At 39.5% G+C, this 18,967-nt stretch overlaps 1 protein-coding gene across 10 annotated transcripts in view; it reads left to right on the top strand.

The window, feature by feature from the left end:
• The window catches only part of LOC131693242 (oxysterol-binding protein-related protein 2), a 52,934-nt gene that overhangs the window by 20,076 nt on the left and 13,891 nt on the right, over positions 1–18,967 (top strand). For 5 of the 10 annotated variants that reach the window (XM_058980903.1, XM_058980907.1, XM_058980905.1 and 2 more), the window contains 2 exons: positions 7,208–7,261; positions 17,141–17,263. In XM_058980903.1, the coding sequence (XP_058836886.1) occupies positions 7,208–7,261; positions 17,141–17,263 (177 nt within the window). Of the gene's footprint in view, positions 1–7,117; positions 7,262–17,140; positions 17,264–18,967 lie in introns of all 10 variants that reach the window. The other 5 variants (XM_058980911.1, XM_058980912.1, XM_058980910.1 and 2 more) reach the window with 2 other exon arrangements.

Here is an 18,967-nt window from a genome sequence, read left to right as displayed (position 1 = left end):
CAATAGGTTAAAATAGCTTTCGAAATAACATTCTGATATGTAAAAAGCTTTTAATTATCAAAATGGAAAACTTTTCTATATTACTACAATGGCTTATCTCTTATTTTTTCAAAGCAATTTAGTATTTTTTGGAAAAATACATTTGCTGCTATGATTTTCGTGATTGATCCTCCTATAAGTGAGATTCTTCAACTAATTTTTTTTGTGAAAGAAATGAGCTAACGTCCTTAGAAAAGGAGATTGCTTTCACGAATATCTTTGCTCAAAACACGAAACCCCTTCTTTAAGTGCTTAAAAAGTTATAGATCGTTATATTTGGATGGCTCCCAAAAATATTATTTTTAAATATCTTTTAAAATAATCATTCCTACGGGTTTCACACATTCTACGAAGTTATTTCAATTATCAAAATACACAATTTTTATCAACGCATAATTTTCTTATCTCGAAGTTATTTGACTACTGGAGAAAACGAGCGACAACTGATCTTTTTTTTAAATTTTATTGTGTCGATGTAGTATTCCTAATTGCAATTAGCGACACGCTTCACCTGCCGGGAAAAGAATTTTACTGGAATGTCTGAACCGTATCTGGGATGGCCAACCTATTCCATCATCTTGAAAAATGATAATTCCTATCCCCAAGGGAGGGGGAGGACCCTGAACGCTGAACGACTTCCGCCCTATAAGCCTACTTCCGTGCCTCGGGAAGGTTATGGAACGGATGGTCAGTAAACGCCTTATGACCTTCCTGGAGGAGAACTACCACCTGGACCAGCGCCAGTTTGCCTTCCGCAAAGGAGCGGGGACCGGAGTCCATCTTGGGGCGTTTGGAGAGATACTTCGTCAAGCCCTAGCCAACGACTAACACGCAGACATCGCTATTTTAGACGTCGTTAAAGCATACAACACGGTTAGCCGAGAAGAAGTTCTCCGACAGCTGGCCAACTGGCGAGATACCGGAAACTTAGGCTACTTCATAAAGGACTATCTCCACGACCGCACATTTCGTGTAGGAATCGGTGGTCAGCAATCAAGGATCATCACAGAAGAAAACGGGTTCCCCCAAGGATCGGTGCTTGCTATTTCACTGTTTTTGGTCAGCATGAACTCGCTCTTCGCCATCCTCCCAGAGGGTGTCCATATCTTTATCTACGCCGATCACATCATTATCATAGTAGTAGGAAAGTCAACGACCCGAGTGAGAATAAAGTTGCAAGCTGCAGTGAACGCTGTTAGTCGGTAGACGAAACAGTGGGGTTTAACCTGGCAGCTGCCAAGTGCTTCATCGTCCATTGCTATAATTCGCACCACGATGCCACTAGTCGACCAGTCAATCTAAATCGCACAGGGAATCATCCCTTCCGTCGAGATCTGCCGCACCTTCGATCTCTCATACGAGATTGCGAAAGCAAAAAACGGTTAATCCGGGCCATCAGCTACCGGCATCCGACCTGGAACAGGAAGACCGCCCTCAGCGTCGGAGGGGCTCTTATTCATTGCAAGATCTATCGTGTCGAGGGCGATCTGCTCCTTTTTCTGTGGGCAGCCGCCAACAATATGCTCCGATGTACCCTAAGATATTTGGACAGGGCATCGGGCAATGACTGCGCCTTACTACAGTCCGCCCAAAACATATTTCGGGAGTATACCGGTACGGAACTTCCCCAACTGACACGTCTTCATAAAGCCCGGGACCGCCTCTGCTACGAAAGTCGGCCGTGAACGAACACCAGCTTATCTAGGTCACTTGGCGCTGGACCCTCCCCAGAGGTAGCCCGAGCTAACTTCTACCAGCTAATGAAAGATCGGTTCACAAACCACGCCCGGATCTTCAGCGATGCGTCCAAGCTAGTCGACAGTTGGGATGGGAGTCCGAGGGATAGGCACAGACCGCTATTCCGTATTCTTAGCAGAAACCGCTGCGGGTAGCCTTGCGCTGGCCAACAAAACAGATGGCATCCCGACCGTCATACTATCCGACTCCCTGTCGGTAATCACCGCCCTGGAAACTGGTACATACAATCACCAGGGTCGATCCATCAGTGTGCCCAATACGCCAAACAAGGCTTACTGCACCGAACAAGATACGACACAGGCAATAACTAAATGATATACACTTGTTAATGCAATGTAACGTAGCTTTTCCTTTCTAATGGGCGAATGACCTCATGGTTCAAGTTCAAATAAAAAATAACCAAATAACTAACTAATTGCAATTAGAGCTGGCTGCCCGTTCAAAAGTTACTGCTTTTGAAATTTTTACAAATTTTACCAATAATAGGGATTTTTGGTCTTCAGTAAAGATGTTCGCAAAAACAAATTATTACACGTTTCTGAACACTTTATTTTGTTTTTCATACATTGAAAAAAATAGTTATGGAATTTGCATTTCGACTTTGTCTCATCAGAAACCGACACAAACTTAGTGACAGGATTAAGCTAGCGTGTATCCAGGAATCGAATCTGCTATCTCCCAGTGTCTAGTTGGGTGCATTAATGTGCGTATGGAATTTGCGATGACGTCATCGCAGTTCCTCGATGGCGGAGTGGTAAACGCACCCAACTAGAGACTGGGAGATCGCAGGTTCGATTCATGGTTTAGGACATATCTTTTCGCAGTGTGTCCAGTAGAAGGGGATTTGCTACCGTATATTCATTCTCACCGTTGCGGTCATTCTTTCTCTATTTATTTTTCATTGGACACGTTCCTAAAAACCTTGAAAAAAGGGGGAACACATGACTTACGCCAAAACGAGACATGTATGTAATTGGAAAAAGGCGGATCAGTAGAATAAAGCAATTGAGTTTGTACACCATTTCGAAACTCGAGATGGCGGTTTCTGGTTACCAATGAAAACCATCATCAATATGGTAGTCTTTTGAAAAAAGGTGATCAAAAGAAGACAAAAATGGACTTTTAATGCCATTTTGCAAACCAAGAAGGCAAATTCTGGTTAAACATGTGTGCCGCCGCCAGTAATTTTTGACATAGGTACGCCGACGCCGAACGATAGACCGGATCGCCGCCGAAACTTTTCTCCTACGCTGACTATTTACGTACTCCAATATTCTCAATATGCTTGCTTTTACCAAAAGAAGACAAACTACTATGATATGTGTTTCCTCAGTTTCCGATTGTCCGCTTTTTTTCTATTGTTTACCGCACGGAAAAAATTTGTTCCCGGAATCGGGAATAAAGTGCCATGAATTCTGATTATTTTTTCGTAACGAAAACAGGACCATGTACAAAAATCAATTGTTTTATAATTGTGTTCAATTTCCTTCCGAAATGCTTTTACTTGGGGAGGTTATTGGTTTTTTGTGAATTCATTTACGGTTACCGCTCTGTCATTACCATATCGTTTTTCTGTCCGTGAACTAGTTTACAAATTTTATGAATATTACTCTTAAACCAAATGTTGACTTGTGATTACATCCGTAAATCTACATTGTTTACGGTTCAACTGTACGACGTGACTGATTCATGATTTATTACATCTTGATCGTGGTTTGAATGTTGGTACCAGCGGAAGTCGCCTTTTTGGTTTTCACCAATTTTTATCTGATGCTGACCACCCCCTAATGACACACATATCGAAGATGGTTTTCACTGTTTCGTGGTTACCGGAAATAGCTATCTTGGTTTTCAAAATGGCGTTAAATTTTTTTATTTAATTCCATCCGATGCCGGAATGGCCATACCAAAGTTTAGGAACCTGTGGGAACGTATGATTTGAAGGACTTCACATTTCCTATAAATCTATGAATTAAAAAAACTGGAATGATAGAAAAGTGAATACATTTTCTCCCGGGACAGTTTTCCGGTAGCCAAGATTGGTCCAATTCATGTACATTGTGAAGGATCAATAGAAAATAGTCATATGCAACCAATTAAAAAAAAATCTACTTAAATTTATGTGATGTTTCTTCAAAACTCGTTCGTCACCCCACTTGGATGCCGGGTATATCTCATGGGGATTCCAAATAATTCTAGAACCGGTCAACGGATTCAAACGCTTATAGGGACGAAGAAACTGGACTAAACTTTAGATCTTTTAAAGCTGATTTCATAAAAATCTGTCAAAAATTGACAAAATGAAAGCAAAACTAAAATAGAATGTTTATAAAAATAATATCCTTGTACTGTAAAGACTAATTATATCAATAGCTCGTCTACAACTAATGACCACAATAAGAATGATAGAATTCCGCCATGGGGACATCCTTTATTTGTATTCATAGTCAGTGTCGTATTTTCAACCGAGCTAGTTACTTCATGCTTTATAAGCATTGAATTGATCCAATTTATTGTGTAAATATCAAACCCATCTTTTCTCATTTCGCATTGAACTATGAGATGAATTGTCGAAAGTTCCTTTTATGTCGAGAAAAACCGCAAGGGAAAAGAAATCTTTCTTTTGTTTCAATACACTCAGGCAAAAAATACAGCGAATTTCATCGTATAATTTTTAGCCACAAGTAGCACGTATGTAAATCATAGGATACTCTTATGAAACGGCATTCATTTTGTTAAATCGGTTTGCTATGATTTCATGTTCCATAAGGTATCTTTGAATTATCATAAGACAATATTATATATTTCTCTTATGTTTATGAGAACCATTAGATGCTCGAATGAAACTCGTACGACTGGCATATGAAATAACTTGTTAAAATGTTAAGGTAATCATAAAATTCGTATATTACTATGTTTTAATTGCCGCAAGGTTCTACTGTATCGATTTTGTTGGCTATTTTCGGCAAATTTGAGACTAAGAGAAATGAAAGCAATGAAATTGAAAGACGGATAGGTGCTCTAGAGCGAATCAGTTATAAACTTAGAACGGAAAACTAGAACTAGGCAAGCTCATATGGGCATGATCGAAAGGAAATGTGAAGAATTCTTTGCCTTCTGCAGAGTAGGAGTTGGGCGTTGCACCCAAGTCCAGGGATGCCAAAGGTACTGATAAACTACATTTTTTTCGGTATATTTACATTTGCACAAGCCGTACAGCCCGCTACAGCGACACATCACTACAGCTCTTGCCAGAACGGTAGTCAAACCGAGTACATTTTCCCGTAGAGAAGTAGAATACATTTTTGTTTTGCTGCTGTACTCCGACTGCTCGGTGAGAGTGTGACGTAGTAAAGTTTGTTCTCTCGCTTTGTACACTTTTCTCTGCGTAGTCAAAGGGAGAGGCTCGCACACGAAAGCGATGATGCCGGTCGTGGCGTAAACGAACCGCATTTATTACCGTCGTTCGTTATTGAAAATATTGAATAGATTAAAAATATTAAAAAGTGTAAAATAAAGAAAGAGAAGCTGTACCGCTCGCGTCTGGTGGCTGTACTGGGGGCAGTATTTCTTTGTCATGTTACTGCTTTGCTTACAGACTGCCGTACAGCGCTGGACGTCCTGCAGTAGCGAACGACAGTAGCGTCAAAAAAGAAATGAGAATGTAGGCAGAAAAATTACAGCCGCAGAAAAGGTAGGCATTTTGCATCCTTGCCCAAGTCTACCGCATGGTCTATGGTAGAACATAACTCATCATCATGTTTTACCGCCGACGCCGCTAGAATACCTATCCATCTTTCAATTTCATTGCATTCGTTTCTCTTAGTCTCAAATTTGCCGAAAATAGCCAACAAAATCGATACAATAAAATTCGTATGTTTGTCATACTAATCTTATGAAAACATAGTTTTGTTACTTTTCTATTCATTATAAGATAAATCTTATGAATTTCGCTATGAGTTTTGCCTTAGTGTAGGATTCTTTAGTTTTCCAACTAACATGTGTAATGGATTTATTGTTAGTTTGTTGCTTTGATATGCGAATTGAAATTCGCTCAGTGGAGAGTATTTCAAGTACTCTGCTGTAGTCAATCATTTTCTCCATTATTGTCAGAAAACTCAGTCAAATCCATCCTGCAACCAGTTTGGGATCTTGAATGGATTCAGTGTGGAATCGGTTGCTGCATTTGAGTAGGAATCCCTAGAGTCCATTCAGGATTCTGAATCGATCCCGGATTTGTTTGACTGGGAACTTTTCCTAGAGATTATTGCACGAAACGAGTGGGCAATAACCGCAAAAACGAATAAAACGAATCAAAGTAGTCACTGGCACAATACAAGCGATAATAATTCGACGTCAACATTTCATAAGGCATTATATACAATATGCTCATGTTGAGAAAATGGCGTCTGAAAAATTACCTCGTACTTTATATTCCCATTTATGAACAGGAGCTTGATTTAAGGACCAAACAACTCAATGTCGTGTTAAATTAACCATTTTTTCCGAATAATATACCATATTTTATTAAAAAATTGTATTTTGAACGATTTTTGCAGATAAATTTTTTGGTCCCTTTTGAAATATCGCACTGGTTTTGTGCCCTCTTTTATAATCCCTTTTCGGCGAGACGATAGCTTATAGTGCGTGCGGGTGAACCCTTTTGTTTACAGCAAATGATTATGTGACGTTTATTTTGATCCCTTTCTTGGTGTTGCGATGTTTTTGTTCCCTTTTCAAGTATAGTCTTTTTCATTAAGAAAAGGGCCCATAAACAAATTTTCCCGTTTTGTTGTTTGGTGTATATGAACCGTTAATTTTTGAGGGGAAGTGAAAGGGAACATAAGCAAAACAAGTTATTTTGCTTATGTGCCTTTTCGATAATCTATTATTTCGCCAACAGCCAGGCTTCAGAACCGGCTTATTTAAGATGTGTTTAAAGCTTTGTTAGTGTCTATTTGAAGTAAGTATTAACCGGAATTGTTTACGTTTTGTTTATCGGCCCATTTGAAATGTTCTCGTCGAATTATTGTTTTAAATATTTTACTACCAGTCAAAAAGTAGTTTCGATTTATGACAACTTTAGGTATTTAGAGTATGAGAATTCAATATCGAAAAATTGAAAACGCCTGCAGCAAACCAAGAAATTTGAAGAACTCGAACCCAATCAAACTTACTACACAATGTCAAAACGGAGTTAGTTTTCTAGTTAATTTTCTTAAGAGAAAGGACAGTGTAACTAGAGATAATTTGAGCACTTCAAGGCATCAGAAACCGCTGTTGTAATTGGCTTTACGTTCCTCTCCATAAACTTTGACAGTATTTTCTTTGACGGAAAACCAGAAGACTTACTAAGAATTAAATATTGAGGGTAATTTTGAGTTTTATTTTCCGTTTTTGGTACTTGAAGTAATATGGCAGAAAGTGTTTCCCATGAGAAAAATGGCCAGTACGAAAAACTCAGGTAAATATAGTAGTGTTCGTTCACTTAGAACAAATAGAATTAACAGTATATTTCCACATTCCACACAAGTCAACAGCTGACAATGAATGCTTATTTGAAAACATATAGCACGAGCTTGAATTGAAGACAAATACACCAATATACATAGTAGCTAATTGCGGGAATGAAAATAAAACTGAAACATGTTCCTACTTTAAATGTCATGCGAGTCGTCAATGCACTCAACGGCACTGACCCCAGTCACGCAAGAAAAACATGGCACTTTAACCCTTAACTGGTGAGCGCACAGCTCTCCTCATATACAAACTACCGCACAGAGTGTAAATACTATCAAGATATAAGTGTCCTTGCTTCGTTAGTATTTATTGTATACGTACCGTTCACCCTTGTTCTGAAATATTTACCCTTTGTTGGCATGCTTCAATAAATAGCTTCTATCTGTATGCACAAGGTTTTAAGATATTACTTTTCTCTGTGTTTAGTTAAGATGACCGCGGCATAAGTGTTTAGGTGCTTGCATTATTAATTATATGTGTCTTCTACTATAGCTACAAAATATTAAAAATCCTTGATAGCCCAATTAATAAAGTAATGCTGTTCTGTTCTAGCCGGGGTATGAAAGTATGAGTACCGCACGAAAGCAGAGCTTCTGTGAAGTCCAGTGCAAAAAGGTTTTCTGGAGAAAATGGTGTTCAATTCAATTACCTTCAAGCAAAACATTGAATCGGTTGGTTTTTAAATAATAAATAATTTCGGCAGTGATTAAGTGCTTGGTTTTCCGACCACGCAGTCAGACTCATCTCTATGAAAGATATTTGTAGCAGTCCTTGCTATTAACGAAACAGATTCGCTATCAACCCAAGACATTTCTTTTACGCCAATCGCAAAAAAACAGAGAATCTCCACAATATTTATAAAAAAAAATGGAATTATCGATCCTAAAAGATCGAATGAAAAAGTAACACGCACGAAAATTGTGTTCGATGAACGAAAATGAAATCGTCCGACTAACGAAATATTATAGAATGTCTCTACGTCTTTCATTTTTTATATTATTTATTTTTCTTAGTTGTCCGTGCCTAAAACCATGAATTGCTTGCTTTTCAAACTACTCTGAAACCACAGTTTATAAATAATATCTTGATTGTATATGAAGCACCTTCTGCTTAATTTCATGGCCTCACGTTATTGCGAAAACTTACTTCATTCGGCGCGTCATTCCGTCTGCTTTTATTTATCGTGACTAAAACCTTTCAATGTGGATTACCGGTATTAATTTCAATGTGGCGACACGTCTGGGTTTTGCCTAGTGCAGAGGAAATCGATTTTTCCTTATGCCGTTTTTTGCATGACCCCGAAACTGAGTCAGGTTCTACCAACTCAGATTCGCTTCAAGCAAAACCCACATTCTAAGGCCTTTCTAGCCTTTCTAGGTTCGTGCGCAGAAAATTCTCAAGGGGAGGGTTTTGATTTTTTTTACGTTTCTTTGTAAAGAAAGGTATAGAAACCCACAAACATTGAAGAGTTTTCCTAGGCCTGGAGGGCCGAATCTTGTGTACCAATTGTCTCAGCTCAACAAATTGTTATCGAGAATGAATCATCAACAGGCACCGCTGCCCACTGGCTTTTGATAGATTCGGATTGGTTTGTAGTAGTTAAGCCTACCGACTAAACCTAAACCTCTTGCATCTCGCAATTCGCATCCATCTGGGGCAACCGTTAGGTACTATTTCAGTAGGGATTGTGCTCTTACTCTTTTTGTTTTGTGTTAATCACTCATGTTTTTATCCATAGCTGCTTTTCTTTGCTCGCTGTCCAACCTTCACGGTATATCTGACCTGCTCTGGTCTGCTGCAATCTGGCGAGACACAAATCAATCGATCATAATGATTTACATCTCATCACAAGCACCTTCGCAGGGTTTCTTATCCTTCTTGGCGCTACTCGTTCCTATTCATCTGCTGTCTGAGAGTTCCTTGGCAGCGGAATTTCCATTTAGCTGTTAGCCACTCCGTCGGAGTAATCATTGGCGGTGAAATTTCTCCATATAACGACATCACGATTTTCTCCAACCTCGTGTTTTTCTACCTTAGCTCTCCTTGTAGCACGCTGACCGACATCTGCTGTGGAACTGGTTTACTCACAATTGTTGCTAATTTCAAAGCTTCTCGAAACGTGAACCGATCCATCAGAGAAGCCGACCATCTTGACATACATCCCTTTCCAGCCCCACTTGTTTTCTTCAACGACTCGTTTCTAGAGTGATTGAACTCAATGACATTTTATGTGTCAAAACGGTTTGCAATTAAAAATAAAAAGTTTTTAATAGTAATTCGAAAACCTCATGGGAGGAGTTTGAACCACCAAAACCATTCCCTTGCGCACGGGCCTGCTCTGGACCGCTGTGCACTGTTGTAAGTACGGTAGTCTTAAAAATAGAGAACGCTTCTTGTGAAATATAAAAGTTTATTTTTATTTAAATAGCTCACTTCAAATTTCATCGCATACAGGGCGCCAACACTTATTGGCTGTGGCTGTGCGGCTCACTATTTGCCATTAATCCGATTTGGAACTGTGGCACAAGGCGCGGCGAACATATAGATGAACCTTGTCAACGAGGAGATATTTAGGTACTGCAGACCAAGGAATCGTCATTCGATGTGAGTTTGAGCTGACATAGGTCTTTATTCCGTATCGTTCGCAGTCTTCACTGACTGAAGTATGGGCTCCTTAAAACAGCCAACCCCGTGCTACACCAAAGTCGTCTCGGTGACCACGCCATCGATCTTTACTTCTTTTGCAGGTACTTACACGCGGTACGCCCTCGAAAAAGGGCCGTCGCTAGTAATGTCATCAGAGATGAACGAATCGGAAATAGGAATGAAATAGTGTGGCGTTCAAAACGAGTGAGCTGGATTGGATCAGAAGCCGGTTAGACCTTCTACTGTTGCACGTGGCTTCAGAATAATATTGAGTTTTGTTTGAAATGCCCTACTTCAGTGCACGCGTGTTCAATTTTATATTACGTGCGTGAATTATCGATCATAGGATCAGGCGCGTTGGCCTCATAAGTGACTTGTCCAGAAGAACTTTCAGTGGTTGGAAGGATCGTTAGCACCCGCATAGTATACTAAGAATCGGCTGCTTAGTCAGTTGAAACAGAAGGTCAAGTTCCGCAACGCAATGTAGTATCAAGGCTTTGTTTGGATTATCGCTTTGTAGGAGTATTTTTTAAATTCCCTGTTTTGTAAGCGATCCTTGTAAACATATTCCGTTGCGTTGCGTAAGCCCGATATACTTCGTAGATTGCAGACTGGTGACTCTCATTTCCAGCCAGACTACTTGAAGAGCATTGTTTGGGAATAACAAATGATCCAGTCCAAGCGAGAATTTCGCCTCTGAACCACCATTGCGGGCCACGACCATTGTTACCGTAACTTGGGATACGAGAAAGGATGTGTTGATATGATACTTACTTAACAGAAGACCCCGACTCAATGACACTCCCGTAAGTACCACGGATTGGGTAATCGATTATCGATAGTTTGTTTCATCGAAAACAACTTGAACTCCGCACAGTTGGCTGGCGGGAATGTTGTCGACAAAATAAAATAGACCATAAACAATAAGTTTAAAAGTGGTATTGTGAACCATTCATAATTCATGTCTCGCAGAGATTGCCAACTACTAACTAATTTTCTCTCATATTACCACGCTCTGTATCCCCTTGGTCTAATACGAACCAAATGATCTCAGTTTTTTCTTTTTTGTAGGAGCACAATACTGCCGCTGCACGCACGGAATTTCCTCTATACATCGTACAATCGTGCGTAAAATGGCCGTTTGCGTCAAAGCGGGCTTCCCATGTCATTTATGTCACTATTTGTCAGAGCTTTATAGGTATTATCATAAGCATATTGAGATTCCGAAACTTGAAATTTTCCACCTCGTTTGGGTAAACTTTGCAATATTACAATGAAGACGCGAAATAATATCGATGCTGCCTTCCTAAACAATATTAATATCATGCACGAATCAAACACACCCCGTCCCCAAATAGTACGTACTTATTCTTAGCTCAGTATAATTGACTGACCTTTTAACCGTTGTGTGTCCAACAAAAAACACCTCTAACAGGCCCACGAGGGTACCCGGATAACCACAAATTAAAATGCTCATAACTGTAACTTTCTTTAGCCGAATTGGACACTTCTAGATGTTTTGGATTCAGCAACTTGTTCATTTCTCGACTGTGAGAAATGGAATTGGATGAATTGATCTGGTTCCTAGTAATCCGGATTTTTCGGAGTAACGTTCCAGTACTATGGCACGATTAGTAAATATCAATATTGTCCTAGCAATATGAGTATCAAAACTGTTTCGCTAAGACAAGACCATGCGTATTCCCCACGCGCATTAAATACCCCGTCGATTCGTTTCCAAGTTGGTCAAATAAACACAATACAAACAAATAAATTAGTTTGCTCAGCCTAAAGAAATGTCAGCTCGATTGGCATCATCCGACGGTTCCCTCACAATGCCATCAAATCAAAGAACAATTAAAAATTACATACGACAAAACATGTGCAATTCAGAATATAAAGAAATGAAGACTGCTTAATTATTTGTATTGAAAAAGATCGGAAAAAATTTATTGGCATAGCCAAGGTGGTTTCATTTTCATAGCACTGTTGATGAATCACTTTATAAAAATATGTGATAAGGGACGCGGACGAAAATAGCCGACCACCGTCTGTAAGTGATCCTTGTAAAAATATTTTGTACAAAGTAAATTGAACCCGATCCTACATAGGACGAATTTCGCGCCAACTCGAACAAATGTTGGCAGCACCCTCTGCGATTTTAATGTAACTTTCTGTACATGACAACTTTATCACAAATAGCCACTTTGCATGCTTTGTTTTTCCAAAAATGATCTAGACTGTCTTTTGAAAAGGGTCAAACTTTTTTACCAATTTTTTTTCAAATGGCTATAGTCTAAAAATGACATTTCCCTAAAAAAATGTTGCGCGAGTGATTTTCACAAAATTAGTAAAGTTTTTGAATAAAAATTGAATTGAATAAATTCTTTATCGACTTCTACACTGAAGAAAATAGATTTAAAAAATTTAAAGTTGATTTACAAAAAAAACCCCATCTTTGATTTCGATGAAATTTTATTCCACGATAGGTGTTCCCTACCTACCGTCAAAAATTGAAGTTGGGCACTTTCAAGGAAAAAATTCCTTGTTCAAACTGTATTTTTTCAGTGTATTTTTATCGAAAACTGAAATTTCCCAACTGCTAGTTGCATGTATCAGGCAAAAAGTATCAGTAACGAATTTGGTATAGCATCTCGGATTGGACTGAAACGAGGCCGAATGGATTCGTTTAACGGAGATCTGGTACTAGAACACGACCAGACAACTTGTTTAATATCGCGATAACCGCAACCACAAGCGCAGAGACCGCTCTCCACGACCTCAATACGCCGGAGATGGGCCTTCTACGTATAGTGATTGTACATGACCTGAGATATCACCCGAATGAAGTCATGACCCTCATCCATTCTCTTGGACCAAGGTTTGTTGATATCTTTGGGATTCCTAAACTTCCATCGCTCCACGAAATTTGCCAATTTTCGAGCGTCCTCTGAGAAAAAAATATTTAAAAACTTCTGATGCCAAAATGTTCAACTTTTCATTATCATTCTAATCCAAGTGTCCGCCTTCAAACAGTGTCACATATTCAATAGATTTTAATTATAACACACATTGACTATTTCTTAGTTGATTTTACCATAAGAGATTGAGCGATGTAAACGTGACCTCTTAAAATCATTATTTTACATTTGTCACTTCATACATTGATTTATCGTAAATAGTTTGTTTGCAGCACTTTTAGAACTTTATATGGCGAATATTTTTGCTGAAGTAACTAAGTTATTATCTCGTCTATTTGAAAAGTTATGAACGATTTTTGTTGAACAATACACCAATTTCAAAAATTAATTATTTATTTTACAGAAATAACGCTCTCACAGTTTTTTCACCAAAAACTACAAAAGTTTCAATCATTCAAATGAAACTAAAAGATTGAAAATCCATTTGCAATGTTGGAAGACCTTAAATATTGCAAAAATCATAGCACATGAACCATTAGAGATAGTCGCATAGTTTCTTCAGAAAAGTTGCTTCGATTTGATTGATTTATAACTTTGTAGAACATTATGTAGCTGAATTTTACATATCTAAGAAGTTGATAAATTGAACACCCTAACCACAAGGACCACCCTAATTCAACTAATATAAAAAAAACGGCAACAAATCGCTAGTAATAGACCCCCACCCTATGGTTATCTTAATATCCATTTGGACTAAAAGTGTAATGCCCTGATGTAGAACAATTGGAGGATACATACATGATAAAGTAAGATTCGCAAAATATCTTCCCCTTACAATTTCGATGGACACACATGGTACTTTTCCCCGGATCCGACGCATCGAAATAAACCATGCGTCACCATCGAAATTGATGTACTGCTAAAGGCTTGCTACGAGTTGCAAAACAGAAGCGACAGCTCAACACGAAGCATAGGTCATTTATGGAGCTATTATGAGTGAAGTATAATAGAAAAACCTCATTCGAAACATATCACAATACGAAATCTCTGAAGGCGGCTTCCACATAACAAAAGCAACGAGACACTCTGCTGTGGTTATTGACGTATAACTATACAAGATATGGCGACTGAATGGATGTGTGCTCGCATTGGAAGCCTTAAGCGCGGACAATGATACTAGAAAATCATTATTGTCGTTAAAGGGAAGCTATCCTTGCAGTTAGGAAGCGTGCTTTGAGTTTGTAGTGAAAAGGCTGCACGAAAAGCCATACTATGGATTATTAAAATTTTATTTAATATGCAACAAGCCACTGCCCGAAAAATTGAAATTCACGTCTCCACCACACCGAACCAGTCTCCATTGAGGCAAGGGGCGTGCTTGGTCTCTGTAGGAACAGAGAAGCTACAGCTCATGCAACTTTGCAAATAGCCTGGTCAATTTTCCGCTGGAAATAATTTGCATAATTTTTCACCGTCATCTGTGCAGCCGATTATTCGGTTGAGCAACAGGGCTGACCTCATTTACACCGTGTAAGATTGATTTTTTTTAAATCAACGTTACTATATAATAAATATTTCTACGCCAGCCCGATCCGGATACATATAATCTTTTCATTGCAAAGATATCCGACACCTTTTTAGTCGATAGAAATTTAAGAAATGAAAGTCATTCTTTTATGCATTGACAAAAAAACGAAACTGTTCAAAGCGAAATTCATTACATCGCTCACGCTAAGTAACCTTGAAAGCCTAGAACCGTGCCCACACGTATCAAATCTCGCTCACGCTGTTTTTCCCTTTTTAAATTCCGTATCCTGGGGAAAGCGAGATAATGTTGCTAAGATAAGATGAAAAGAACTCTTCTAACTTTAAATGTGGGCGTTTTACTGTCGTATCAAAAGCTTCATTCGTCATCCTTTATTGATATTTCTGCAATAACAAAGGCAATTCTATTGTGCTACATTTTGTTACTGAACATTACTTTCTATCACAACAGATTTTGCAGCCTGCAGCTTCTTAGTGTCTGACTAATTTTTCACTAATGCGAAAAATGCTAACGGGAAAATATTTTTGGACAAGACCAAATTTTTTGCGCGAGGGCACAATACCTAACATCGTTTCAATAGTAAAAGTTTGTTTTTTAGTGTTTCAGACTCTCCTCGTCAGTAACTAACATTAACTTAATGCTGCTTAATGCTCATTAGGAAACCTGAACTTCTGTGCTTACTATTGAGACATCACTCAAGACGTGTGACAATTTAGTGCTGGTTTATCTAACTAGCATAAAGTTGATGTTAGTTAATGACGAGGAGAATCCGCATCACTAAAAAATCAAACTTTCACTAATGAAACGATCCTGCGAATTTCTTCAGTTTGCAGTTATGGTTCAAAAGAGAGTCTGTTGCAATGTCAAGCAAGAAGGTGTATTCTTGGGTTGCAAATTGGAAATTGAACAATGAAACCAGCCTTTAATGAGGCGATTTTTATTCAAATTTGGATTTCACTAAGTAGTATGTTGATCTCTTGATGTCAGTTATTGAACAATAAAATTGTACTAGCTGTGTTTCTCCTTAGTGGTAAAAACTATTTTTTCTCGATTAAGGAGAAAATTGTTTAAAAACATCTTTTGTGAAGAGCACAAAACCTATAGCTAAATTAGTTATGGAAGCTTCAATCCGATTCTAGCTTAGTCCTTTAACTAACTTAGTATCGGATTCTGATGAGACGAAGTCAAAACGCAAATTCCATAACTAATTTAGTAAAATTGTTGTTGAAAAATTCGAAGCTATCTTAATTTCAACACCAAATATCGCATGTTATATTCCAAATTCACCGAAACGAAAAGCAGGATATCGCTCAGCTATTGTCTGTAAGCCATTGCTTTAGTTAAAAAAAAAATTCATTTTTCAACACCCACGCGAACCACTGCACCAACAAGTAGTGTATGTACATGTGCTGCTGTCCCGGAATCGAAATAACAACCACTGATTGCAGTTTTCAACAACGGGTGGAAATTGAAACCATCTCTCTGCCTTCATAGTCTCCACCCTTCGCAGTATCATGGAACAATGTTTTGATCATACCAAAGTTCGTCTCACTCATCAAGCGCCTATGGATGGAATGCCTACCATTTCCTATAACAAAATGTGACCCCATGTTGACAGCCTGTGGCGCCTGCTGGGATGATCTGGATTGTTGCACAACAGTTCGAAGTCGTCCATAAGGGACCATTTATAAATTATGTCATGCTGCTAGGAGTCAGCACAAATTGTCACATTTTGAGACATACGGGGGAGGGGGAGTAGTTAGAACGTAAACTTTTTATTGAAGAAAATAAAATAATAAAAAAAATCGTGACATACTAGGGAAAGGGAATAAAAAATTTAAATACAATTTGTGACATGGGGGGACAGGGAGTCAATTTTGGGTAATGCTTGCGTGACATAATTTATGAATGGTCCCTAATCAACGAATGGGTGTAGTGTATAACTCCAAACTGACATGTGTTGTACAGACCTGTCGATGTTCTTTTCATTGGTGGAAATTTTTCATTCACAAAGACGCAAAATAATTCATCTAGCAGTGAGTTAGAGCAATGGCGTGTTTAGTTTGTCACATCGTCAGATTTTGTAATTTTATTTTATTTCTAAACATATTTCAAGCAGCTCTGCTGATCCTGAAAATAAATAAATTTCACATTACTCTTAACTACATAAAAATTCTCCTCAATTGAAGAGTGATCGAACTGTTGCATGTTGCTCTATACCGGCCATAACCATTGTGCTGTCACCATTAGTTCCTGGTGATGTACATTAGATATTATCACTTATTACACTCAATCAGTATCGCAATTTGTCATCCTATTCTCATCATTTTGATTGTAATCAGTGTCACGCAAGCTTTCATGTATCCTGCATTATCCTCGCATCAATATTTTGCTAGTCGCACGTGCAACCAACAAGCTAATACAAAACACCCCCTGCCTGAATACTGAATTTGCTTATCCGCTTGGCTTTCACAACACCACCAGATAGCACTACCACCCACTGTACTCACCACCCAACCATCACTCATTCAACGATTTGTACGTGCCACGAGCACCGAACAAGTTAATAGCTTAGCTAACGGTGAACCCATCATCTATAATCTGAGACGCTAACCTAATTGTTTGTTATTTTGCTTTTTTTCCTCGTTGTTTTCATATACGTCTGGGGCGACATTTACGACGACGACAACGGCAACAATAACAACAATAGAACTTCCCTGCCGGTTCCTATGTTTTCACGCAGTGACTTCAACATCTGGTCAGTGCTGAAGAATTGCATCGGAAAGGAACTAAGCAAAATCACCATGCCAGTCGTTTTCAACGAACCATTGAGGTGAGTAAATATTTGTACTAGGGTAGAACAGCCCTTATTCATCTTAGCTCCCGTAAGTGGTGCAATAGTTTTTTCGTTTGTTCAAAAGTGTTTTTACATTTCTTACAAAAAAAAATGTATAGGATTCATTCAAACTTTAAAAACTGGGCCTAATCTCATATACCAATCAACTCAGCTCGACAAATTGGGACAATTTCTGTATGTTTCTTTTCTCCTTTCTCATACAGAAAGGATATGAATTCGGTCGGAATTTCGACTTTCTAACCAAGGCCCGCAGGACCGGGTATCTTATACCATTCGATTCAGTTCGTCGAGATTGCAAAATGTCTGTGTGTGTATGTGTATGTCAAATAATAAGCTCAATTTTCTCGGAGATGGCTCAACCGCTTGCACAAACTTATTTTCAAATGAACGGTATAACTATCGGAATGGTCACTAAATTACATCGATTCACAGGTCTAGATAACTAATTGCCAATCAAATATTCTTTGAATATATTGTCCACTATACGACAATTCCGGGAGTCCCGGCTTTCGGACATATTCTACAATTAAAGTCGCATCGATTCTTCGGTGATGACTGAACCGATTTTCTCGAACCAAGTCTCAAATGGAAGGTATACTATGCAGTTGGGTGTTGCATCGACACCACCCGCTTCCCATTTTACCTTTACACCTCCTCCTTCATCACTCCCCCTTTCCCCCTTGGACCACCTTCACATCAATAAATGAGAAAGGCACAAAAAGGATTAAACAGGTTTTTTTCTGGAAAAGTTCAAAAAGCTTGTAAAGCCTGGCTTGTATTGTATTGGCACTGTGTGAAACTCGTGGCTCACGTACATGCTTAACCACTAAAAACACTCCTTACTCTTTTTTGCCCAAACTTCAGATTGTCTAATTCACCGAGCCCTTGAGCTCCCTTATGCCAATCTGCACCACGACTCGGCTCCCTTGTACCAGTTAGCACCGCAACTCCGTTTTCGTACAGTTCAGCGCCATTTACTCGTTGAGCTCCCGACTTGTTCACGAACTACTCGGTATAGTCCCCGACGGTGGACCTAGCCAACTCCGACGGAGAATTCCCTGGCGAGAGAAGTTCTCCCGAAACCAAGCCAACCAACAAGGTGTCGAGATCAGTTCAACGATTCCGGTGGAGCAGGGCGTCCGGTTCGCTGGTGCCCCGACGACCCGCGACTAGTGGTGTCTAGTGGCGGTCTACTCAGTCTAGTTCCCGGCGGTGAATCTAGCTTACGCCGACGGAGAGTTCCCTGACGAAGGAAGTTCTCCCGATACTGGTTCATCTTTAGTTTTAGCGCCACAATTTCTTGAGCCCTTTGGCTCCCTCTCGTTCCATTTCGCTCTACTTTACCGATGAGCCATTCAGCTCCCGCTCTCATTTGTTCACGAACTACACGGTCTAGTCCCCGACAATGGATCTAGCCTTACTCCGACGACGAATTCCCCGGCGTTTCCATGAGCCATTTAGCTCTCCGCGTCGTCCTGATCTACTCGATCTAGTCCCCGGCGGTGGATCTAGCCTACTCACGAGATACCTGGTAGGGTGTCGAGGTCGGTCCGGCAATTCCGGTGAAGCCTGACGTCCAGTTCGCAGGCGTCCCGACGACCCAAACTCGGTGCTACGTCACGTACTACTCAACTGTTCCCCGGCGGTGGACCTAGTCTACACAGTCGGAGAGTTCCCCGT

This window comes from Topomyia yanbarensis, chromosome 3 (assembly GCF_030247195.1).
Source record: "Topomyia yanbarensis strain Yona2022 chromosome 3, ASM3024719v1, whole genome shotgun sequence".
NCBI classification, from domain to species: Eukaryota; Metazoa; Arthropoda; class Insecta; order Diptera; family Culicidae; genus Topomyia; species Topomyia yanbarensis.
Note: the sequence above shows the minus strand (reverse complement) of the source record. Positions and strands in the feature narration are given on the sequence as shown.